Genomic DNA, 25,559 nt, shown 5'->3' with positions numbered 1-25,559 from the left:
GGGACTAGCTTCCGTCATCTCTGGATTACCAGATTCAGTTGAGTCATCTGATCATGTCTCCCCTGGTATGGTGGCTGGCGTTTCCGGTGCTTCGGGCCGGAAAGTCATTTTTCTGCAGGCCACTGGACAGTGGTCACGACGGATGCCAGCCTCTCCGGTTGGGGAGGGGCGCTTGGGGCACCCAGTCAGCCCAGGGGCACTGGACTCAGGTGGAGTCCTGCCTACTGATCAACGTTCTGGAGCTCCGAGCAATCAAGCTTTGCCTTACCAGGTGGTCCCTGGATCTACAGGGCCGACCGGTCAGGATCCTGTCCGATAACACCACGTCCGTGGCGTAGGTTGATCATCAGGGAGGCACACGGAGTTCTGTTGCAGCGACGGGGGTCGCGCGCATCCTTTCGGTGGGCCGAAGGGTCCGTTCCGGCTCTATCGGCCGGGTACATTCCGGGAATACGGAATTGGCTAGCCGACTACCTAAGTCGCACTGCACTGGGCCAAGGAGAGTGGTCTCTCCACCCGCAGGTGTTTCGGGGTCTGTGCCGAAAGTGGGGCACTCCGGACGTGGACCTTCTAGCGTCCCGTCTCTATATCGGTAGGTGCCACGGTTCGTGGCCAGGTTTAAGGACCCGTGGGCGGACGCGTCAGGCGCGTTGGTGGCTCCTTGGGGTCGCTGTCGCCTACTTTACACCTTCCCTCCTCGGAAGCTTCTTCCTCGCCTGCTGCGCAGAGTAGAAGCTGTAGGGATTCTATCGGTCCTGATTGCCCCAGATTGGCCGCGTCGCTTCTGGTACGCGGACCAGGTGCGTCTGCTGGCAGACGCCCCCTAGCGTCTTCCCCTGGGAATTGATTTTCTGTTACAGGGTCCAATCTTCCACCCTGTTTCACAGCCACCGGCCTTAGCGACGTGGCTGTTGAGAGCCAGGGGCTTAAGGACCGAGGCCTATTGGGCTCGGTGGTCTCTACCGTGCTGCCTGCACGGAGGTCTACCTCACGTAGGTTTTTTCCTCATACATGGAAGGCCTACTTCTCTGTGTGTGGGGAGATGAACTGGCACTCTCGTACATGCGTTGTGTACAGGATTCTGCTGTCTTTGCAGCAGGGAGTGGTTCAGGCTCTCGCCTTGCGTACGGTTAGGAGCCAGATTTCTGCTCTGGCTGTTTTTTACTTGCAGCGACCCTTGGCATAGCACTCCTGGGTGCGTGCGTTGGGTCAGGGGGTCTGGCAGGTGGCCCCTCCGGTGCGCCCTCCATTACCCCCATGGGACTTGAATTTAGTCCTTTCAGTGCTTCGGGATGCTCCCTTTGAGGACATTCGGGAGGTTTTTTGTTTTATTGTCACAAAAGGTGATTTTATTTCTGGTAGCAATTACCTCGATCAGACGGGTGTCTGTCTGTTCTGGTGGCCTTGTCTTGCAAGGCTCCCTGCTTGGTCATCCGTAAGGACGAGGTGGTGCTGCGGCCGCAGCCGTTTTTCTCCCTAAGGTCGTTTCGGCTTTTCACTTGGATGTGGACATTGTTCTTCCATCCTGGTGTCCTCAGCCGAAGAACCCGAAGGAGGCCACTTTACATTCTTTGGATGTGGTTCGGGCCCTTCGAGTTTACTTGTCGGCGACAGCTCCGTTCCGGATGTCGGACTCGCTGTTCGTGTCTGTGTCCGGTCCCAGTAAGGGCCTGGCAGTTTCGTCGGCCACCATTTCCAGGTGGATCCGACGGATTGTGCTTCAGGCCTACGCCCTGAAGGGGCGGGCGCCTCCCTTTCGGGTCACGGCGCATTCGACCAGGGCGATCGGGGCCTCTTGGGCTTCCGACACCAAGCCTCTGTGTTACTGGTGTGTAAGGCTGCGACCTGGTCGTCGGTCCACGCTTTTTCAAAGTTTTATATGGTGGATGTGAGTGCATCTTCGGATGCCTCCATTGGCCGCAGGGTATTACAGGCGGCAGTTTAAGGTTGGAGTTCCTCCGTTGAGTAACTCCGGTTTTTGTTTGGGGTGTAACCTGTTTTTGCTGTGTTATTTTTCCCACCCCTCGAATTTTTTTGACACTGCTTGGGGACGTCCCTAAGGTCAATGAAGGCTGTGTCCGTCTATGAACGAAAGAGAAAAAAGGATTTTTGTACTCACCGTAAAATCCATTTCTCTGAGTTCATAGACGGACACAGCACCCACCCCTCCTTTGTTTGTACTGCTTGTTACGAACTGAGGCTGCTAAAGCAGGGTGTGGGTTATGCCTGGGGGAGCCACGCCCCCTGGGAGGAGCAGCATGAAGGAAAGTTTTTAACACCTTAAGTGCTGTAGAATTCTGCCTAAATCTCCTGGTAGGAAGAAGCATAACCCTAAGGTCAATGAAGGCTGTGTCCGTCTATGAACTCAGAGAAATGGATTTTACGGTGAGTACAAAAATCCTTTTTTTTTCACAACGTTTTAAACTATGTCGCTTTTCCGGTTGTAAAAAATTATCGTGTGTGGGCTTTAACGACGTGAAAAAAATGCGCATGCTCAGAAGCAAGTTATGAGATGGGAGCGCTCGTTCTGGTAAAACTACCGTTCGTAATGGAGTAAGCACATTCCTCACGCTGTAACAGACATACAGAAAAGCGCAAATCGTCTTTTACTAACACGAAAACAGCAAAAGCAGCCCCAAGGGTGGCGTCATCCGCATGGAACTTCCCCTTTTATAGTGCCGTCGTACGTGTTGTACGTCACCGCGCTTTGCTAGAGCATTTTTTTTTTCACTATCGTGTGTAGGCAATTTCGTTTCTTAATGATGAAGTTGAAAAATATATTTTTTTTTTCTAGAGGCTAAAAAATTTTGTTTTTTACAACCCGAAAAATGATCGTGTGTACGCGGCATCAGTATTTATGCTTGCATCCCATAAGTGCGCTTTTGAATGCGAGCCCTCACCCCTTTATCTTTTATAAATTATTGTCTATGTTTATCTTTATACAAAAACATTAAAATAAAAGAATCTTGTACATAATGCAAATAACTGTGCTGGAAACAGAAATTATAATAACACATGAAATTACTCTCTTGTTAGACCTGGTCATGACAAGTCGCAGCTTCCTAAAATCTCAAAGCACTTCTCAGCCTATTGAAGAAGTAGAAGAAGAGAATCCTATGGAAGAAATGCAGCTATCTACACAAGATCCGTTGATTACATCCATAGAGAAGGACAGCTTGGATATTGATGGTAAGTGCTTTATAAAATTGAATACTGTAGCAACTTGCGTCATCCTATTGAATGCAGTGGTGAGCAAGTTCTGAATGCAGAAAGGAACAGACCAAGCCCTCTACCTTTCACTGTTTTCACATACTGGCAGTTACCTTTTAATGTAATAAACTGTTCAATGTTTTCATACATTACTATACCACTGTTTTTCAAATGGTGGTCTCGTAGCTGTTATGTCAACCAATGGCATATATGCAAACTTTAACAGCCTAGGGCAGGGATATGCAATTAGCGGACCTCCAGCTGTTGCGGAACTACAGGTCCCATGAGGCATAGCAAGATTCTGACAGCCACAAGCATTAAACCCAGCGACATGATGGGACCGCTAATTGCATATCCCTGGCCTAGGGCATGCTTTTTTGTGATTCTTCTTATCAGCCTCCAGGACATAGTGGCAGTAGCTTAGTGTGTTTTTGGCAGTATTTACGTATGCTCCTTCTTAGGTGCTTGTAACAGGTTACATAATCCCATAGGAAGGAAATATGGTTTCTGAGTCTGATTATTGTATATAAATAATACTATAAATAATAATGTATTATCTGGTCTGTTTTGAAAATGTATATGATTGTTCTTTTCCATTGCATAGTTAATCTTGGCTTAGTGTTTAACCACTTCAATACAGAGCACTCCCCCCCCCCCCCCCCTTCCTGCCCAGGCCAATTTTCAACTTTCAGCGCTGTCGCATTTTAAATGACAATTGCGTGGTCATGCAACACTGTACCCAAACAAAATTTTTATCGTTTTGTTTCCACAAATATAGCTTTCTTTTGGTGGTATTTGATCACTACTGGGGTTTTTATTTTTTGCTAAACAAATGAACACATTTTTTTTAAAAAATGTTTTTCTTTGTTAATTTTTTTGCGTAAATTAGCAAGTTTTCTCCTTCACTGATGGGAACTGATAGGTGGCACTGATAGATGGCTCTGATGAGGAGGCCCTGGCAGGCATTACTGATGGGCTCTGATTGGCAACCCTGGTGGTGATGGATGGGCATACTGGGTGGGCGTCCTTGGGGGGGGGGGGGCTGCACTGATAATCAGCCCCCATCAGGAGAGCAGCCGATCTGCTCTCCTCTACTCACATCTGTCAGTGCGAGTGGAGGAAAAGCAGATAAATGACTCTTCCGGTTTACGCTGTGATCAGCTGTGATTGGACACAGCTGATCACTTGGTTTAGAGCCTAGATCAGACTTACACACAACACCAACGATCGCCACGCTGCGTGTCCACGTGGCTTATCCGGCTGGACTTCATATGACATCCAGTCAGGATAACTTAACCACTTTGCGCACATCATTCTGCCATATGGCGGGAGGGAAGTTGCTAAACAGAATTAAATTGTTGCTAAACTCAGAACCTGCATTCACTTTACCTGGTCTCCCACAGTACACAGAACATGGAAATACATTGTTTTTTCTTAATCAGCAGTATATAGCAGCCTTGTGACTTGTATAATTTCCTAGTAAAGCTTGAAGGAGAAGTTTTTCATTCTCCCCTGTCCCTCTTTCTGGAAAGTGCTGATTGGCCCTGTGCCAATTACATGTACTCTCCCAAGAAAAAAGAAAACCTCTCTAGCAATGCACACCAAACTGAACATGTGCCGCTTGTCCCCTAGCCTTTGTATTATCAGAAAATAATTGGGGTACAGTGGAAGAAGAGGAGGGTCCGAAAGACAGGATCACACAGATTTTATACATAATGCAGAGAATTGACCCCTTTGGTTCCACAGTGAGTATATGCTTTACTGCATATAGAGACTGATTTTACTGTTGTGGGTTTAGTAACACTTTAAGTATGTTAGATAAACAGTGCTGCATACTCCCATACAACCACTATAGAGAACTCTAAAAAATTGTTGCAATCAAGATCAGATTTTGCTGGCGTAAACATAGACAGGCAATTTGGTGCAACAGCGGAAGATCACTCCCTGAGACGCATAAAGGATCCATGACCATGAAACAGAAAAAGGCAGCTCTGATAAAACATTTGCAAGTATGCACTAACAACTACAGCTAAATTGAAAAAAGTGCTGCAGCATACTATTATAAATAAAGACTAAGTGCTAAGTCCATAAACCATATCCATATAGTTGTGTGAGTAGGTACACTTAAGGCTGCCCCAGGCTGCTGTAGCAACACTTGGAGTAGTGGTCAAATGGAATACCAGAAAAAACTGCGCTCATGACCTGTAATATAATCATCCCAGTTGTGGGAAGTCACAGTTCCATGTAAGATAGTCAAAAAGGAACTGGCATGTAGGTATAAGTAAGCATAACTAATCCAGACGTGAAGATCGCCATCAAATCAAAAAACAATCAGTATTATGCAGGCAATATCAATTACCAAACTCGCTGTCTGTGATGGAAAATTAGACCGCTCCTCAGTAGAAAAAGCCTGTGTGAGGATAGCCAAATAAAGGGATCACAGCATCCAGACAGGCGCGTCAAAGATGACGCAAGCTGATCCCTGTTTCTGAAAATGTTATTTGCTAAGATGTATTTGTATTCAATGCTTTTCGTGTACATTCTGCAGAGGACTGTGAATAGGCAGGCTGAAGGAAAAAAAATTATTGAACGGATTCCTCCATCCACGCTATACCGTACAGATAGCCAAGCCTCCCTGGTAGTGGATATCAGAATACGTGAAAAGCAGCTGCATCTGATTGACTGTATGTTTGCTCCAGATTATGAATTCAGAAAAGCATTGAATACAAATAAATCTCAGCAAATAACAATTAAAGCTGAGGCTATATCTGATTTGTGTGGTCGTGCGACGTAGCTCCAAAAAAAATAGATGAATTTTTTTTTGTTTTTTTGTTTTTTTTTACAAATGGAGCTTTCTTTTGGTGGCATTTGATAACCTCCCTGAGGTTTTTATTTTTTGCGCTATAAACAAAAATAGAGCGACAATTTAAACACAAGCAGGAAATGAAGTTTTCAGGGGGCATTCTGTATACCATCTACAGTATGTACAGAACACCTCCAGGTGGCCATATTGCATTGCCTTTTACAGAAAATTACAGTGCTGAAGATTGAAAAGGAAAGGTAATTTTTAATTATATCCAATTACAATATGACTTGAGCTGCAGTTGTATATGCTATATATCCCCCCCCCCCCCACGAAAATAGAGCTACCCTTTTTTAATTTTTTTTTTTTTTATTGCATCCCTCATCTTAGTCCCAGTGATTTAATAATTGAGTCTCTATTCTTCTCTATTGAATGCAAGCAGAATGTGGCTGATTTGAGGGGCCAGTGTGGCGCTGTACATAGCTTACTGAAAACCTCACAGCACCCTGCCTCAGTATTCCTCTTCTTAGGAGCCCTTAGCCATGATTCATACAGTGGGCTGGCTCTTCTAAGAAGTTATGCAAATACCAGAATGCAATAATGGGTGGATGCCAATCTGGAGGAGTAGGTGTTCTTAGGCAGGCTGCATTTGCATGAAGAATGCCCCAGGAAATATCCATATTTGATGCTGAGCCTCTATTAAAAAACACCTTTACAGTAAATGTAAGGGGTGGGCCAAGGAGAGTATCGCTGCGTAACACACGACCATTTTTAATGGTCTAGAAAAAATGACGCTTTTTTTAACCCGATTATTGTTAAACCGGCCTTGCCTACACACGATCGTGAAAAAAATGCTCTAGCAAAGTGCGGTGACATACAACAGGTACAATGGCACTATAAAATGGAAGTTCCATTCGGATGGTGCCACCCTTGGGGCTGCTTTTGCTGATTTTGTGTTAGTAAAAGACGATTTGCGCTTTTCAGTCTGTTACAGCGTGATGAATGTGCTATCTCCATTACGAACGGCAGTTTTATCAGAACGAGCGCTCCCGTCTCGTAAGTTGCTTCTGAGCATGCATGTTTTTTTTCACGTCGTTAAAGCCCACACACGACCATACTCAGCCATACTCATGCATGCTCCGTCATCCCCAGCCATACTCATTCATGTTCCGTCATCCCCAGCTATACTCATTCATGCTCCGTCATCCCCAGCCATGCTTGGTCATCCTCATTCATGCTCGGTCATCCTCATCCATCCCCATCCACGGCTCAGCCATCCCCATTCATGGTTAATTTCTGCCTCATTCATGCCACTTCAGTGCCACTACAGTGCCTCACAAAAGTGTAATAGGTAGTCAAATTAGATTTAAAATCTATGCCCCTAGAACACCTGATGGTGCTCCCTGCATCTTGGGCCTCTGTATGTGGCCAGGCTGTGGAAAAATCTCACACATGTGGTATCGCCATACTCAGGAGGAGTAGGAGAATCTATTTTGGGGTGTAATTTTTGGTATGTACATGCTATTTGTTAGAAATTGTATAAATGGACAACTTTGTGTAATAAAAAAAAAAAAAAAAGTTTTCATTTTCTTTCCACATTTTCCAAAAACTTGTAGATAAAAATGACATGTTCAAAAGACTCATTATGCCTCATAGATTATACGTTGGGGTGTTGGGGTCTTTTTTTGGTTGGTAGTCAAGAAATTAATTGTATATTTTATGTCCCTAGAACGCCTGTTGATGCTCCCTACACGGTGGGGCTCTGTGGCCAGGCTGTATAAAAGTATCGCTGTAGAATGTGTTTTTGTGGTGTAATAGTGGTATGCATATGCTGTGTGTGAGAAATAACCTGTTTAACCACTTAAGCCCCAGACCATTTTGCTGGTCAAAGACCAGGCCACTTTTTGCGATTCGGCACTGCGTCGCTTTAACTGACAATTGCGCAGTCGTGCGACGTGTCTCCCAAACAAAATTTACGTCCTTCCCCCCCCCCCCCCCCCACAAATAGAGCTTTCTTTTGGTGGTATTTGATCACCTCTGCGGTTTTTATTTTTTGCACTATAAACAAAAATAGAGCGACAATTTTGAAAAACAATGCAATATTTTTTACTTTTTGCTATAATAAATATCCCAAAAAATAGGATTTTTTCCCTCCGTTTAGGCCTATACATATTCTTCTACATATTTTTGGTAAAAAAAATCACAATAAGCGTTTATTGATCGGTTTGCGCACAAGTTATAGCGTCTACAAAATAGGGGATAGTTTTATGGCATTTTTATTAATATTTTTTTTTTTTTACGAGTAATGGCTGCAATCAGTGATTTTTATCATGGCTGCGACATTATGGTGGACACGTTTGACACATTTTTGGGACCATTGTCATTTTTACAGTAATCTGTGCTATAAAAATGCACTGATTAATGTGAAAATGACACTGGCAGTGAAGGGGTTAATCACTAGGTGGCGCTGTAGGGGTTAAGTGTGCCCTAGGGAGTGCTTATAACTGTAGGGGGGATGTTCTGTGTGTGACAGGACAGTGATCACCGCTTCCAATTACAGGAAGCGGTGTTCACTGTCCTGTCACTAGGAAGACTGGGGAAATGCTTGTTTACATAAGCATTTCCCCCTTCTTCCTCACTGTGACACAATCGAGTCCTCGGGACCCGCGGTCTGAGTCACCGAGCTTGCCGGAGGGCTAGCGCGTCCACAATGCCGCTTCTTAAAGGGGACGTATATATGAGTCCTTTTTACCTGCCCGTGCCATTCTGCCGACGTATATCTGTGTGCGGCGGTTGGCATGTGGTTAATATTACAATTTTGTGAAGGAAAAATAAAAAAAAAATCTTGATTTTGCAAAGAATTGTGGGGAAAAATTGCAACTTTAAAAAACTCACCATGCCTCCTACTAAATACATTGGAATGTCTACTTTTCCAAAAAATGGGTCATTTGGGGGGTATTTGTACTGTCCTGATTTGTTAGGTGTTTCAAGAAATGAGATAGGCCGTCGGTACATTAGGTGTGATCAGTGTTCAGTTATTGATTGATACCAAAGCTTGTAGACTCTCTAACTTTTACGAAAACCATTTTGTTTTTCAGAATTTTTGGTCATTTTTAATTTATAGTGCAAAAAAACTGTGGCGATTAAATACCACCAAAATAAAGCTCTATTTGTTTGGAAAAAAGGACAAACATGTAATATGGGAACAGTGTTGCATGACTAATTGTCATTCAAAATGTCAGAGTGCTGAAATCTGAAAATTGGTCTGGTTAGGAAGGTGCCCAGTGGGTAAGTGGTTAAACTGCATACAGGGTTCTTTACTGCAAGAGCATTAAGGATGTGGAAGTCTCTTCCACAAGCAGTAGTTTCAGCAGGGAGCATAGATCATTTTAAAAAAAACTATTGGGCACCTTATCGACCTTTACATACAGGGTTATACAGTGTAATACTGACATAAAAGCACATACACACAGATTGGATTTGTTTTTTTTCTTTTCAACCTCACCAACTATGTAACTGTGTATATGTATGTATGTATGCTGAGAGAGAGGAGAGATATTACGGTTGTGATTATGATTTAAAAAGAGTAAACACGGTTGATTGATAATAAATGGCTTCAGCCAAACACTAACCATGAGGGAAAGAGTTTTTGTATTTATCATTCCTATTCTGAAAAAAGGTCAAGAAATCATAAATTCTGCCGGGGTATGCTAGGCAGCCTTGAAGTCCTCATTCCACATCCCAAAAATACTTTAATCAGTGACCTTGGCATCAGGGGCTTCATAGCTGGTAATCCAGGACCGATTCATTTTCAAAAAGTCAAACGGTCCACAGAGTCTGTGGACAGATGCGTTCTATGACCAGTAACGAAACCTTCTGCAGCACTGAATGCCCATTCTGAAAGCACGCTGTATGCAGGACCGCCCAACAACTCAATAGCATACCGGGCAAGTTCTGGCCAGTGGTCTATTCTCATGACCCAGTAAGTCAGTGGATCGTCAGCTGGAAAACTCTCCATCTCTCTGTTTTGGCCCCGAGGTAATCGTCCACCATGTGATGCAGACGCTATCGATGGGATGTGGAAGCTGACAGCTCAGGCCAGCGAGGACTAAAAAAAAAATCCGAAATGCCTCACTTAGGCGGACGCCTTCTTCAACACTCCTCTCTTGACCAAGACTCAAAACAAAGTTTTCCACAACACTAACCTACTGGTTAGTTCAATAAAATCCTCTTTAATGTGTCCTCAATAGATTTTATCTTCTGCACTCCCTGTGGGGGAGGTTTGAGTTCTGAGACCTTCCCCTTATAACGGTTGTCAAGGAGGGTTACCAACCAGCAATCATCCTTCTCCTTTATGCCACGTATTCTTGGGTCCTTTCGCAGGCGTTGAAGCATGAGGTTGCCCATGTGCCTCAAATTTTCCAAGGCTTGAGAAGCAGACTCCTCGGGGTCACTCAGAATGATAGCATATGGAACTTCCTCCTTCCAGCCATGTACTACTCCCAAGGGTCCTGGGGTTGGAAAGCCATCGCTTAGAAATTGATGCATATCTTCCTCTTCTTCGAAGCCTATGAGAGTACCAGAATCCTCCTCCTCATCCTCCTCCCCTCTCTCCTTCTGTGTGTTCTGTGACATAGGAATGACGGTGTCTGGATAAAGTGGACCTTGATAGGAAAGGAAGTCCTCCTTTTCCTCCTGTTGCTCTGCCTCCAGTGCCCTGTTCATAATGCCATGCAGTGTCTGCTCCAGAAGGAACAAGACAGGGACTGTCACTGATGCATGCACTGTCACGGCTCACCATCCTTGTTGCCTCCTCAAGTGGTGACAATACAGTGCAATACGGTCGTGCGACGTGGCTCCCAAACAAAATTGACGTCCTTTTTTTCCACAAATAGAGCTTTCTTTTGGTGGTATTTGATCCCCTCTGCGGTTTTTATTTTTTGCGCTATAAACAAAAAATAGAGCGACAATTTTGAAAAAAAATTCAATTTCTTTATCGTTACATCACGGGACACAGAGCGGCATTCATTACTATATGGGTTATATGGAGTACCTTCAGGTGATGGACACTGGCAATCTCAAACAGGAAATGCCCCTCCCTATATAACCCCCTCCCATCGGAGGAGTACCTCAGTTTTTACGCCAGTGTCTTAGGTGTTGGTCATGGTTTAGCTTGCCTCCGCATCCTTGGGATTAGGTGAGCTAACCGGTTCTGTCCAAAGGCCTCAGTGCTAAAGTGGTCAGTAACCGGACCCCAAACCCTTGGGGTATAGCCCATAATGCTTTTCTTTTTAGAGAGCTGGACCCTGGGCCCAGAACTTAGAAACCTTTGGGGGCCTAATGTTTCTGTTGCCAGGGTGCTATATGGGCCCAGGACAGTGGATCCTTCATAGGAACCCAGGGCCTGAAGGTCTAGACAGCCCCACGGAGATGGGGGAAGATTGGGCCTCTTGCTTGGCAAAGTCCTGCGGCATGGAGCAGGTAAGTGAGGGGAAAACTTGCGGAACTTGGTTCTTAGCAGGTTTTTTCTGGGGGGTCACAGGGGACATGCCTAAAGTTATGCGCTGCATCTGGCAAACTAGTCACATATCTTTAATGATAGGATGGCTCTATGTGTATTTTTCCCCATAAGAAGTGACCTCCCTTGTAGTGTTGGAAAAGCATTGAGTGGGGCCTGTGTGTATGGTATGTGTGTGTTCAGAGAGCTGTGCTTACCTGCAAGCCTCCAGGCGGTGCTCCCATCGGTTCTTCCTCCTCAGAGCCTGCAAAGCAGGCAGACGCTGACCTCCTCGTGGAGAGGCTCCCTTCCCCCCAACCCCCCCCCCCTGTCGGCGGGCGCGCGCGCATCCCCGTGTTATAGGCGCAATTCGCGCCGTTGAGCTGAGGGGGGAAGGGCGGGTCAGCTGCTTAAGGAAGGGGCGGCCCTTCCTTTTTCGTTCCAGCAGCTCATTCTAAGATTGGAACTGAGGAGGGAAAGACCAGAGCGGCAGCACGGGGCGCCGAGGACACACAGTGGCCACAAAAGATATTACAGTCTTCAGAAGACTGTTTTCAAGCCTAGAAATAGGCTGTTCTTTTCCATCTCAATAGTTTTTCTTTGGCAATACTACTTAGGGGGACAGAATGCTTTTTCTTTCCTGGATTTGAAAAACGAAAAAAAAAAAAAAAAAAGGTCATCTAGGGGAGAGGAGGCATTTTTTATCCCCCAAACACGTGTTTGGACAATTAACTATTTATAGTTCCAAGTACCAATAAGCTAGCAGGTGTACCTCGGTATTGTACCATGGCATCCGGGTCAGAGGGTACAAGAGGTGGGGATTCCCCCAGAGAGTCTGAGGTCTCGGACAAGGTTATGCCGCTGCTTTCCCCAGAAGGAGCCTTGGGGCCATCGGGATCTGGGGCTGGAGCTGGCGCGGGTCAGTCCAACCCTAAGATGGTCACGGATGAGGTATTACTCACCTCTTTAAAAGAGATGGAGAAAAGAATGGGAAAAATGATAGCCACAGCTATGCGGGGCAGTAAACGGATTAGGTCTCCGTCGCCCGAGCGTGGACCCTCGGAAGAGGAGGTCCTTTCCTCAGGGGAATTGGACGACCTCTTGGACAAGGACCAAGCAGGTTCAGGGATCGAAGACTCAGATACAGAGGAGTCTGGAGCAGTCTCCCAAGGGGAGAGCTGGTGGATTCAAGCCTTAACGGACTTGGTCCATAGTGCATTCAACTTGCCGGTACCAGATCTCCAAGTATCGACGGTTTCAGCTTTGGGCTCACTAAGGGCGCCTCAAAGCAATGCAGTGTTTCCGATCCATCCTCTGCTAGAGGGAGTTTTGTTCCAAGATTGGAGCAAGCCAGATAGGATCTTTTTACCACCTAAAAGATTCTCTGCCCTATATCCTATGGAAGATACATTTTCCAAGAGATGGGCTACTCCTGCGGTGGACGCAGCCATCTCATGTGTTAACAAATCGTTAACATGCCCTGTAGAAAACATACAGGTGTTCAAGGATCCAGTTGATAAACGCTTGGAAGCACTACTTAAGAACTCCTTCACTACTGCAGGGACAGTAGTGCAGCCAGCTGTGGCTGCGATTGGGGTTGCTCAAGCATTATCGGATCAAATTAAGCAGATGCTTAAACTTATTCCTGCCCAGCAGGCAGAAGAATTTTCGGATGTCCCTAGGGCCATATGCTTTACGGTAGACGCGATTAAGGATTCTATCCAGCAAGCGTCACGTTTATCGTTATCCCTTATCCATATGAGAAGACTCTTATGGTTAAAAAGCTGGGAGGCCGAGCCCCCATGCAAGAAGCTCCTGGTAGGGTTCCCCTTCCATGGAGGACGACTCTTCGGAGAAGACCTAGATAAATACATTCAGACCATTTCAAACGGCAAAAGTACTCTTTTGCCAACTAAGAAGAGGCTTCAGGGGCCTGCGTTTAAACGACAGTACTCCCCTGGGCAGGGGCCCTCTAATGCCAAACAGTATCGACGGCCTCCTGCGAAAGCAAACTTCGGCTTCAACAGCAAGTCGCAGGGACAGGCTGCTAGAGGCAGAAGGCAGTGGTTTAGCAAAACCAGCCCCCAAGCCGACCTTATGAAGGGACGCCCCCACCCACGAAGGTGGGGGGAAGGCTGCGACTCTTTTCAGAGGTTTGGGAAGCCAGCATTCCCGACAAGTGGGTACGGTCTTCCGTGGCCACGGGCTACAAATTAGATTTCCGAAGGTTTCCTCCTCCTCATTTCCAGGAGTCGAGGATTCCAAACGATCCGGAGAAGGGAGCCGCATTAATGTCGGCATTAAATCATCTACTTTCCCAGGAAGTAATAGTAGAGGTACCAGTCCTGGAACAGGGGCTAGGTTTCTACTCCAACCTATTCATCATCCCAAAGTCCAATGGAGATGTCAGGCCAATTTTGGACCTAAAGAGGGTAAATGCATACCTAAAGGTCCGTTCATTTCGGATGGAATCCGTGCGGTCAGCAGCTGCCACACTCCAAAAGGACGACTTCATGGCGTCCATAGACATAAAGGATGCCTACCTTCATGTTCCAATTTATCAGCCACATCAAAGATATCTACGCTTTATGGTGGCTTCGCGTCATTTCCAATTCGTGGCGCTTCCCTTCGGGTTGGCTACGGCCCCCCGGGTGTTCACGAAGGTCCTAGCTCCAATCCTAGCCAAACTAAGGATCCAAGGGGTCACGATCCTAGCATACCTGGACGACCTCCTAGTCATAGATCACTCGTCTCCCAGCTTGGAGCGAGCAGTGGCCCTCACAGTCCAATACCTAGAGAGGTTCGGCTGGGTCCTAAATCGAGAAAAGTCAGCATTCCAGCCCACAAGGCAGTTGGAATATCTCGGCATGAGATTAGACACAGAACAACAAAGAGTGTTTTTACCTCTGATGAAGGTCAAGGCCATCAAGGAATTAATCCTACTGGTTCTAAGCAAGAAAGAACCGACTATTCGCCTATGTATGAGGTTACTAGGCAAGATGGTGGCCACATTCGAGGCGGTACCATACACCCAGAGCCACACTCGCATCCTGCAGGCAGCCATCCTGTCGGCATGGAGCAGAAGGCCACAGGCCTTGGATATCCCGTTGCCGCTCTCATCAAGAGTCCGACAAAGTCTGTGTTGGTGGTTAGATCCTCAGAATCTACTGAAGGGGAAATCTTTCAGCCCAGTGGCCTGGAAGATAGTGACCACAGACGCCAGCCTGACGGGCTGGGGAGCAATTTTGGATGGTTGCATTCGCCAAGGTACTTGGGCAAAGCCAGAGAGGCAGTTGCCCATCAACATCTTGGAGCTCAGAGCTGCTCGACTAGCCCTCAGGGCTTGGACGTCAAAATTGCAGGGGTTCCCGGTGAGAATTCAATCAGACAATGCCACGGCCGTGGCATACATAAATCACCAAGGGGGAACCAAGAGTCAAGCCGCTCAGAGAGAGGTGAGCTTGATTCTCCTATGGGCAGAGGCTCATGTGCCCTGCATATCGGCAATATTTATTCCAGGAGTGGACAACTTTCAGGCGGACTTCTTAAGCCGCCAGACTCTATTGCCGGGGGAATGGTCTCTGCATCCACAAATCTTTCAAGCACTCTGCCAAAGATGGGGAGTGCCGGACGTGGATGTCATGGCATCGAGACTCAACAAGAAGCTAGACAGGTTCATATCCCGCTCAAGGGATCCGATGGCCTGCGGAACCGATGCGCTGGTTTGCCCTTGGCATCAGTTCAAACTTCTTTATGCTTTTCCCCCGCTCCAGTTACTACCCCGCCTGCTGCGCAGGATCAGGGTGGAGCACATACCAGTCATCCTGGTAGCTCCAGCATGGCCCAGAAGGGCATGGTACTCACTCATCCTAAAGATGGTAGTGGGAGACCCTTGGACTCTTCCTCTACGGCCAGACCTGCTATCGCAAGGTCCGATCCTCCACCCTGCCTTACGGCATCTAAATTTGACGGCCTGGAAGCTGAATCCCTGATTCTCAGGGGTAGAGGTCTGTCTCAGAAAGTAATCTCTACCCTAATCAGAGCCAGGAAACCGGTCTCTAGGGTGATTTATTACAGGGTCTGGAAGGCCTATGTAAGCTGGTGTGAGTCCAAGCTTTGGCTTTCTCGCAAGTTTACCATCGATAGAGTTTTAAGTTTTCTCCAGCTAGGAGTGGATAAGGGATTGGCATTAAGCACAATCAAGGGACAGATTTCAGCTCTGTCAGTGTGGTTTCAGCGGCCGCTGGCCACCCACTCGCTGGTTAAGACCTTCCTTCAAGGGGTCTTGCGTATTAAACCTCCAGTTAAATCCCCGCTTTGTCCGTGGGATTTAAATCTTGTTCTGTCAAGTTTACAGAAACAACCGTTTGAGCCGTTGGCTGAAATTCCTTTGGTTTTACTGACAAGGAAGTTAGTATTTTTGGTCGCCATAGTTTCCGCAAGAAGAGTATCGGAACTGGCGGCCTTATCCTGTAAGGAACCATATCTTATTTTTCATAAGGACAAGGTCGTTCTCCGCCCTCATCCTTCCTTCCTACCGAAGGTTATATCCAGTTTTCATCTAAACCAGGATTTGGTATTACCATCCTTCTTCCCTAAACCCACTTCCAGAAAGGAAGGGTTGCTGCATACCTTGGATATTGTCAGGGCCATGAAGGCCTATCTTAAAGCTACAGAGAAGATCCGGAAAACGGATGTGTTGTTCATTTTACCGGATGGGCCCAAGAAGGGGCAGGCAGCTGCAAAGTCCACCATCTCTAGGTGGATTAAGCAGTTAATCACTCAGGCCTACGGCTTGAAAGGGTTGCCTCCTCCAGTATCATTAAGGGCTCATTCTACTAGGGCCATGGGCGCCTCCTGGGCAGCACATCACCAGATCTCTATGGCTCAAGTTTGCAAGGCGGCAACCTGGTCTTCTGTCCACACGTTTACAAAATTCTACCAGTTGGACGTAAGAAGGAATACTGATACAGCCTTTGGGCAGGCAGTGCTGCAGGCTGCAGTTTGAGACCCTCGGATTCCGGGGGCTCCCTTTTGAGTTAAATTTAAAATTTAAAATTATTTTTCTCAACTAAGTTGGATTTATTATGATTTGAGTATATCTCTAAATTAAATCCTTTTGTCTTGGAGATGTTCTCCCTCCCCTCATTGTAGGCATTGCTTTGGGACATCCCATATAGTAATGAATGCCGCTCTGTGTCCCGTGATGTAACGATAAAGAAAAAGAGATTTTTAATACAGCTTACCTGTAAAATCTTTTTCTTGGAGTACATCACGGGACACAGAGCTCCCACCCCTCTTTTGGGGACCATTTTGGGAGGCATACTGCTTGCTACAAAACTGAGGTACTCCTCCTATGGGAGGGGGTTATATAGGGAGGGGCATTTCCTGTTTGAGATTGCCAGTGTCCATCACCTGAAGGTACTCCATATAACCCATATAGTAATGAATGCCGCTCTGTGTCCCGTGATGTACTCCAAGAAAAAGATTTTACAGGTAAGCTGTATTAAAAATCTCTTTTTTTTTACTTTTTGCTATAATAAATATCCACCAAAAACATATATAAAATATTTTTTCCTCAGTTTAGGCTGATATGTATTCTTCTACCTATTTTTGGTAAAAAAAATCGCAATAAGCGTTTATCGATTGGTTTGCGCAAAATTTATAGCGTTTACAAAATAGGGGATAGTTTTATTGCATTTTTTTACTACTAATGGCGGCGATCAGCGTTTTTTTTTTCGTGACTGCGACATTATGGCAGACACTTCGGACAATTTTGACACATTTTTGGGACCATTGTCATTTTCACAGCAAAAAATGCATTTAAATTGCATTGTTTATTGTGAAAATAACAGTTGCAGTTTGGGAGTTAACCACAGGGGGCGCTGAAGGAGTTATGCTTCACCTAGTGTGTGTTTACAACTGTAGGGGGGTGTGGCTGTAGGTCTGACGTCATCGATTGTGTCTCCCTATAAAAGGGATGACACGATCGATGCATACGGCCCCGTTCTTCAGCTCTGGGGAGCGATCGCGCCCTCATCCCGGATCGCTCCCTGACTATTTCTGACCGCCACATGTAGCGGGGGGGGGGCCGACCCACGGAAAGGCAGGGACGTACAGGTACGACCATATGCCTGTACGTGCCATTCTGTGGACGTACATATACATGCGGCGGTCGTTAAGCGGTTAATGATCAGCCATTGGCGTGGTGAAAAAAAAACAGAGGCGACCTGAGCCTGTCGTTGTACCTTATTCGCACAGGTACTCGTTGACGGCCCTCTGCTGCATGAGTTCCACCTAGTGGGCATGTCACAAATTGGGCAGCTTACGGTTTTGGATTGTGTCACTGATGCATGCATTGTTACGGCTCACCATCCTTGTCACCTCCTCAAATAGTGACAGTACAGTGCATGCATCCTTTATCAGCAGCCATTGGCATGGGGGGAAGAAAGTCAAGCCGGCCCAAGGCTGTCATTGTGCCATACTCGCACAGGTACTCGTTGACAGTCCTCTGCTGCATGTGCAGCCACTGCAGCATTGCCAAAGTTGAGTTCCACTTGGTAGGCATGTCACAAAGCAGGCGGTTTATGGGCAGGTGGAATTCCTGCTGAATTTTAGATGAACGATCGCTGGCTGTGTATGACCACCTGAAATGGCTACAGACTCTTCTGGCCAGCTTTAGCACATCTTGCAACCCTGGGTACGTATTTAGGAAACGCTGCACCATCAAATTGAGGATATGTGCCAGGTGTACTTTCCCTGTCTAAGGGCGGACAGGAGGTTTGAGCCTTTATCGCATACCACTATTCCTGGCTCCAGCTGGCATGGTGTGAACCACCTCTGGGCCTGTCTGCGCAGAGCTGCAAGAATCTCTGCTCCGTGTGGTTCCTGTCCCCTAAACACACCAGCTGAAGCACTGCATGGCACCTTTTAGCCTGACTCTGGGAAATAGCCCTTTGAACTCTTGGGGGGTACCTGATGTTCATAGGACAATTCTGCAGAGGAGGTCATGGAGGTGGCAGAGGAGGAGAAGGACGGGGGGGGGGGGTAGAGCTCACAGGTCTGGCATCATCACCACCAGCTATATGGTGACGTGGGGGCACAACAAGCTGCAGCACCGAGCTCTGTCCTGCATCCTTTCGAGTTGCAAGCAGCGTTACCCAGTGTGCTGTGAACAAAATATATTGTCCCTGCCCATGATTGCTGCACCATGTGTCGGCAGTAAGGTGGATTTTATGGCTGGCTGACTGCCTTGCCAAACGATGACAGAACATTCCCTTCCACGTGATGGTAGAGAGATGGAACGGCCTTACGTGAAAATTGGTAGCGACTGGGAACCTGCCATTGTGGTACAGCACATTGTGTAAATTCAATGATAGGAGCAGAATCCACCAGACTGAAAGGCATAAGTTGTAGAGCCAACAGTGTTGACAAGCTTGCATTTAGGGCATGTGGGTGGCAGGGAATGTATTTATTTTTTTTTTCTGCTGCAGCAGATGGGGCAGAGAAATTTCTTTCTTTCTTTCTTTCTTTCTTTCTTTCTTTCTTTCTTTCTTTCTTTCTTTCTTTCTTTCTTTCTTTCTTTCTTTCTTTCTTTCTTTCTTTCTTTCTTTCTTTCTTTCTTTTTCAGCAGGGAGCATAGATCATTTAAAAAAAACTATTGGGCACCTTATCGACCTTTACATACAGGGTTATACAGTGTAATACTGACATAAAAGCACATACACACAGATTGGATTTGTGTCTTTTTTTTTTCAACCTCACCAACTATGTAACTGTGTATATGTATGTATGCTGAGAGAGAGGAGAGATATTACGGTTGTGATTATGATTTAAAAAGAGTAAACACGGTTGATTGATAATAAATGGCTTCAGCCAAACACTAACCATGAGGGAAAGAGTTTTTGTATTTATCATTCCTATTCTGAAAAAAAGGTCAAGAAATCATAAATTCTGCCGGGGTATGCTAGGCAGCCTTGAAGTGTGTGTGTATGTATGTATGTATGTATGTATATATGTATGTATGTGTATATATATATATATATATATATATATATATATATATATATATATATATATATAATATATTTGTGTGTAATTAATAAATAAATATATAAATATAGGGAGAGAGTGTATGTATGTATGTATGTATGTATGTATGTATGTATGTATGTATGTATGTATGTATATCTCTTCCATAGCAGCATTTTAAAAAGTGGACAGGGCAGTGGAATATTGTGAATTGTCAACAGGGGAAAAGAAAGATAATTTTATAAAAGTACTCAACAAATATAGTGTAAACTGAAATATCATGATGGTGGAAATAACTTTAAAATTTGTATTATTCTATAGAATCTGTTATGGCCTATGGGCCTAATCAAAGTACTTATGGAGTTGGCTTGGACACTTTAGAAGAGCAAGAAGAAAAGGAGAGATTTTTTGCTAAGCTTGAGACTGGAGCTTCATCTACTATTGATTATTCCAGATTAAATAAGGAGCTGGACTCTACAGATTCAACAAAGCTTACAGCCTTAATATGGTATAGTATTTGCTCAACAGTTATCAAGTTGCAAACTCGACATTTTATGTGACGTTTTGACTTTGAGTTCCTGACCCCATACTATACCCCAACAATCTTCCCATTAGATTATATGTCAAGTTTCCTTGTTTCATGCATTTTATCTCTGTAATTATTGATAATATTGAACAAGCTTGAGGCTGCTGGTGGGCATAGCCATCTTGTATGTGACAACATTAGCCTAGGAGACACAGGTGCAGCATCCAGCTCGCTGCCTACAGTCTCTTAAATTCTATTACAGGCTGAAATATGCTGTGGCTGGAGTATATACTGAGTGGTACTTTAATTTAGGGACATATGCCCAGAATGCAAATATTCTGTGTTCTGTGCATATGTTCCTGAATGCATAGGGCCCTATACGTGAGTACCACTTGGTACAGCGTTCAGCCATAGCATATATTTTAGCCTGTCTTACATTTTTAAAGGTTACAGACAGCCTGTCAAAACCCCAGAAGAAGCATTTGTACATCTGTCCCTGTTAACCTCTCCTTCTTCTGAAAATGCTGCCTGCCTTTCTCTGGCAATAGTTTACATTTACAAAAAAGCAAAAAAAGAATTGGTGTAAACATGGTACACCCGTGTGAATGAGCCCATAGATTTTAAGTGCCTTGGGTAAAGGGACTGATATACAATGTATATAAAATGTCAGGTTTCTGTGATTTAAAAAAATGAGACAAAAGATAAACAATTTCAGATCTTTTTTCACCGTTTAATGTGACCTATAAACTGTGCAACTTGAATGAAAACAGACGGAAATCCTTAAAGGGGGGGGGGGGCATACGTTTGCACACTTTTATAACTAGGAATGTAGCTGTGTTCAGAATTAAGCTATCACATTCAAACTCATGCTTCCAAAGCATCAGGCCCCGCACACACGACCGAGTTTCTCGGCAGAATCCAGCCAGAAACTCGATCGGAGCCGCATTCTGCCGAGAAACCCGGTGGTGTGTACACTTTTGGCCGAGGAAGCCGACGAGGATCTCGTCGGGCCAAATAGAGAACATGTTCTCTATTTCCTCGTTAGTCAATGAGGAAACTTGGCTCGCCAAGATCCTCGGCGGCTTCACAAGGAACTCGACGAGCAAAATGATGTGTTTTGCCCGTCGAGTTCCTCGGACGTGTGTACGGGGCCTCAGAGAGATCTCATTGTTAAAAGGTATCAGTCAGAAGAAGGGTACCAATGCATTGACAAGGCATTAGATATACCATGGAACACAGTGAAGACAGTCATCAAGTGGAGAAAATATGGCACAACAGTGACATTACTAAGAACTGGACAGCCCTCTAAAATTGATGAAAAGACGAGAAGAAAACTGGTCAGGGAGGCTGCCAAGAGGCCTACAGCAACGGGAGCTGCAGGAATATCTGGTAAGTACTGGCTGTGTAGTACAATGCGACAACAATCCCCTGTATTCTTCATATGTCTGGGCTATGGGGTAGAGTGGCAAGACAGAAGACTTTTCTTGCGAAGAAAAATATCCAAGCCCGGCTAAATTTTGAAAAAATAGATTTGAAGTCTCCCAAAAGCATGTGGGAAAATCTGTTACAGTCTAATGAAACCAATGTTAAATTTTATGACCATAATTCCAAAAGATATGTTTGGCCCAAAAACACTGCACATCACCAAAAAAACACCATACACACGGTGAAGCATGGTGGTGGCAGCATTATGCTTTGGGGCCGTTTTTTCTTCAGCTGGAACAGGGGCCTTAGTCAAGATAGAGGGAATTATGAACAGTTCCAAATACCAGTCGATATTGGCATAAAATCTTCAGGCTTCTGCTAGATAGCTGAACATGAAGAGGAACTTCATCTTTCAGCATGACAACAACCCAAAGCATACATCCAAATCAACAAAGGAATGGCTTCACCAGAAGAAGGTTCAAGTTTTGGAATGGCCCAGTCAGAACCCAGATATGAATCCGATTTGAAAATCTGTGGTGTGATCTGAAGAGGGCTTTGCACAGAAGATGCCCTCGCAATCTGCCAGATTTGGAGTTTTTGCAAAAAAAAGTGGGCAAATATAAGTCAAGATATGCAATGCTGATAGACTCATACCCAAAAAGACTGAGTGCTGTAATAAAATCAAAAGGTGCTTCAACAAAGTATTAGTTTAGGGGTGTGCACACTTATGCAACCATATTATTTTAGTTTGTTATCTATACTAAAAGATTTCAGTTTGTTGCTCAACTGAGTTGTACAGTTTTATAGGTCACATTAAAGATGGAAAAAGTTCTGAAATTATTTATCTTTGTCATATTTTTTACATCACAGAAACCTGACATTTTAACCGGGGTGCGTAGTAGTAGTGTTGTTGTTGTTGTTATTATATTTATTATCATAAAGGATTTATATAGCACCAACAGTTTGCGCAGCGCTTTACAACATCAGGGAAGATAGTACAGTTACAATTCAATACAGGAGGGATCAGAGGGCCCTACTCATTGGAGCTTACAATCTAGAAGTGAAGGTCAAGTGGAACAAAGGGTAGTAGCTGTGGGGGATTATCAGATGGACAAAATGAAAATACAGTTGTTAGGTATAGGTAGGATAGGCTTCTCTGAAGAGGAGGGTTTTCAGGGATTGTCTAAAAGTTAATAGAGTAGGATATAGATGGACAGATTGGGGTAAGGAGTTCCATAGGCTTGGAGAGGCTCTGGAAAAGTCCTGGATACGAGCATGGGAGGAGGTGATGAGAGCAGGAGGTCTTGAAGAGAACGATTAGGATGATATTTTGAGACTAGGTTAGTGATGTAGCTGGGGGCAGAGTTGTGGATGGCTTTGTAGGTAGTTGTTAGTATTTTGAATTTAATTTGTTGGGTGAGCGAAAAGGCAGTGGAGGGATTGACAGTGAGGAGTAGGTAGATGTGTCTGGCAGCAGTATTCGTGATGGAATGAAGGGACATAAAGTATGCAGAGATAAGCCATTGAGGAGGGAGTGACAGTAATCGAGGCGAGAGATGACCAGGGAGTGAATTACAAGCTTTGTTGTGTCATTGGTTAGAAAGGGACGTATTTTGGAGATGTTGCAGAGGTTGAGGCGGAAAGATTTTAACAGTGATTGGACATGGGGCTTTAAAGGAGAGTTCCGAGTCCAGGACTACTCCCTAGGACCATGGCATGTGGGGATGGGCTGATAATTGTTTTATTTTTTTTAATTTTTTTTTACAAAGAGATCAGGGGAAGAGGCATGTGGAGGAGGAAAAATTATAAGTTTTTGGTTTTGGATAGATTGAGTTTGAGAAAGTGGTGTAACATCCAAACTGATTGATATATCTTATAGTAAATTAGTGATACGTGAGGAGTGAGTTGGGGGGGGGGGGGGAGAGAAATCGATTTGAGTGTCGTCAGCGTAGAGATGGCATTGGAAGCTGACCCAGGGAGGAGGTGTAGATTGAAAATTGGAGAGGTTTAAGAACAGAACCTTGGGGGACCCGAACAGAGAAGGGAAGAGGAGAGGAGGAAGTAGAATTGTAAGTGATGCTAAAGGTGCAGTTGGATAAGTCGGTAGAGAATCGGCGAAGACCAAAGGCGTGGAGTTTTTTGAGGGGGTGGTCAACCGTATCAAAGGCAACAGAGAGGTCTAGGAGTAGGAGTACAGAATAGTGTCCCTTAGTTTTGGCCATCAGTAGATCGTGTTGGTTTTAGGGGAGCAGTTTGTGTGGAATGTTGAGGACGAAATTCAGACTGAAGGGGATCAAGAAGTCTATTATCAGCAAGATGGATGCTAAGTCGGTTGTAGACTAGATGTTCAAGGAGTTTGGATAAAAAGTGTAGCAATGAGATGAGACGTAGGTTGTTAAGATTGGACGAGTTCAGTGAGGGCTTTTTAAATATGGGGCTGACAAGTTGAATGAATGAATGAATGAATGAATGAATGGGGCTGACAAGTGTATGTTTTAAAGAGTTGGGGAAAATGCCGGGAGAGATGGAAGATGTGGGTTAGAGAGTGTAGAATCGAGCTAGTGGGTGAATGTAGCATTTGCGAGGGAACAGGATCCAGAGGGCAGGTGGTAAGATGCAAGTAATTTTAGCAACCTCTTCTGTAGTGGTGAGGTTGAAAGAGGGAAGTAATAATTGTACCTATGGGCATGAGGTGTAAATCATGGAGGGTATCTGAACAGTAGAGATCTCCTAGCAAATTGTATCAATCTTCTGTTTGAAGTGACTGGCAATCTCCTGGGCAGTGAGTAAATTAATGCGTGGAGGACGAAGTAGAGAATTGAAGGTAGAGAAGAGTTGACGGGGACAGGATGATACGTTTTTAATGAGAGTGAGGAAAAAGGTTTGCTTGGCAGTGAGGAGGCTAGAGTTGTATTTTTGGAGGGCAGATTTATACTGGCTGAAATCATTCTGGGACTTTTTCTTATGCCACAGGCGCTCAAGAGCACGGCTGTTTTTTCAGACTTCTAATATCTGTTTGCCAGGGTTGAAGGGGATGGGGCCTGATTCTGTGTTTTAGTGAGGGGGACCAGTGTGTCCAGTGAGGCTAGAAGTGAAGTGTTGTAGACAGAATTGGCTAGGTCGGTGCAGGACAGGGGTGTGATTTTGTCAGAGGTGGTCAGTCGTAGAGTAGAGAATAGAAGGGTTGAAATGGTGAAGGTTTCTACGGGAGAGGGAGAGAGTGAAATTAAGTTAGTGATAAGGGAGAGGGTAAGGATAGTTGGAGAGGTTGCATCTCCTGCATAGATGGGAAAAGACGAGGTCAAGGATATTGCCTTCAGTGAGTAGGAGTAGAGGTCGACCGATATATCGGTCGACCGATATATCGGTCGGCCGATATATCGGCCGGCCGATATTTGGCCGTTTTTATGAAATCGGCATCGGCCGATTATTGTGAAAAAATCGGCCGATTCGCGGCAATCGCTGCTATTACAACGGCTGGCATGGCCGCCTGCCCTGCAGCAGCGTGTGTCCCTGAATCCTCCACCCGCACGGCCACCTCGCTCCAATAGCAAGGAAAGATTTTACTGCCATTGCATAGTACCGCCCCGTCCCCGTTCCGCCCCCTCCCTCGGCGTGCTGTATTGGATAAACAATCATTGGCCCTTTACAAGCATCTGCCACGTGACTTTCAGTACTGACCAGTGCTCTTGTAGCAATGTATTCTTGATTCCTACTACACCCGCACGGCCACTATAGAGAAGCTATGGAGAGATTTCACTGGCATTCATCGTACCGCCCCGCCCCCTCCCTCGGCATGCTGTATTAGATACTTGTAAAGGGCCAATGATTTTTCCTCTAATACAGCACGCCGCGGGAGGGGGCGGGGCGGTACGATGAATGATAGTGAAATCTCTCCTTGGCTTCTCTATAGTGGCCGTGCGGGTGGAGGATTCAAGAATATATTGCTTCAAGAGCACTGGTCAGTACTGCAAGTCAGGTGGCAGAGAAACAATCATTGGCTCTTTACAAGCATCTGCCACCTGACATGGTAACTCCCCCCAGCAGGAGATCGTGGACACTGGACA

The 25,559-nt window shown here is 45.3% G+C and overlaps 1 protein-coding gene across 1 annotated transcript in view; it reads left to right on the top strand.

Moving 5' to 3' along the window:
- Nucleotides 1–25,559, top strand: part of CEP162 (centrosomal protein 162) — a 177,086-nt gene that overhangs the window by 54,581 nt on the left and 96,946 nt on the right. Inside the window, exons 4-5 of the mRNA XM_040350048.1 lie at nucleotides 3,037–3,189; nucleotides 19,863–20,049. Of these exons, the coding sequence (XP_040205982.1) occupies nucleotides 3,037–3,189; nucleotides 19,863–20,049 (340 nt within the window). The remainder of the gene's footprint in view (nucleotides 1–3,036; nucleotides 3,190–19,862; nucleotides 20,050–25,559) is intronic.

Source organism: Rana temporaria, chromosome 4 (genome assembly GCF_905171775.1).
Source record: "Rana temporaria chromosome 4, aRanTem1.1, whole genome shotgun sequence".
NCBI lineage: Eukaryota > Metazoa > Chordata > Amphibia > Anura > Ranidae > Rana > Rana temporaria.
This window is presented reverse-complemented; position numbering and strand designations above follow the sequence as displayed.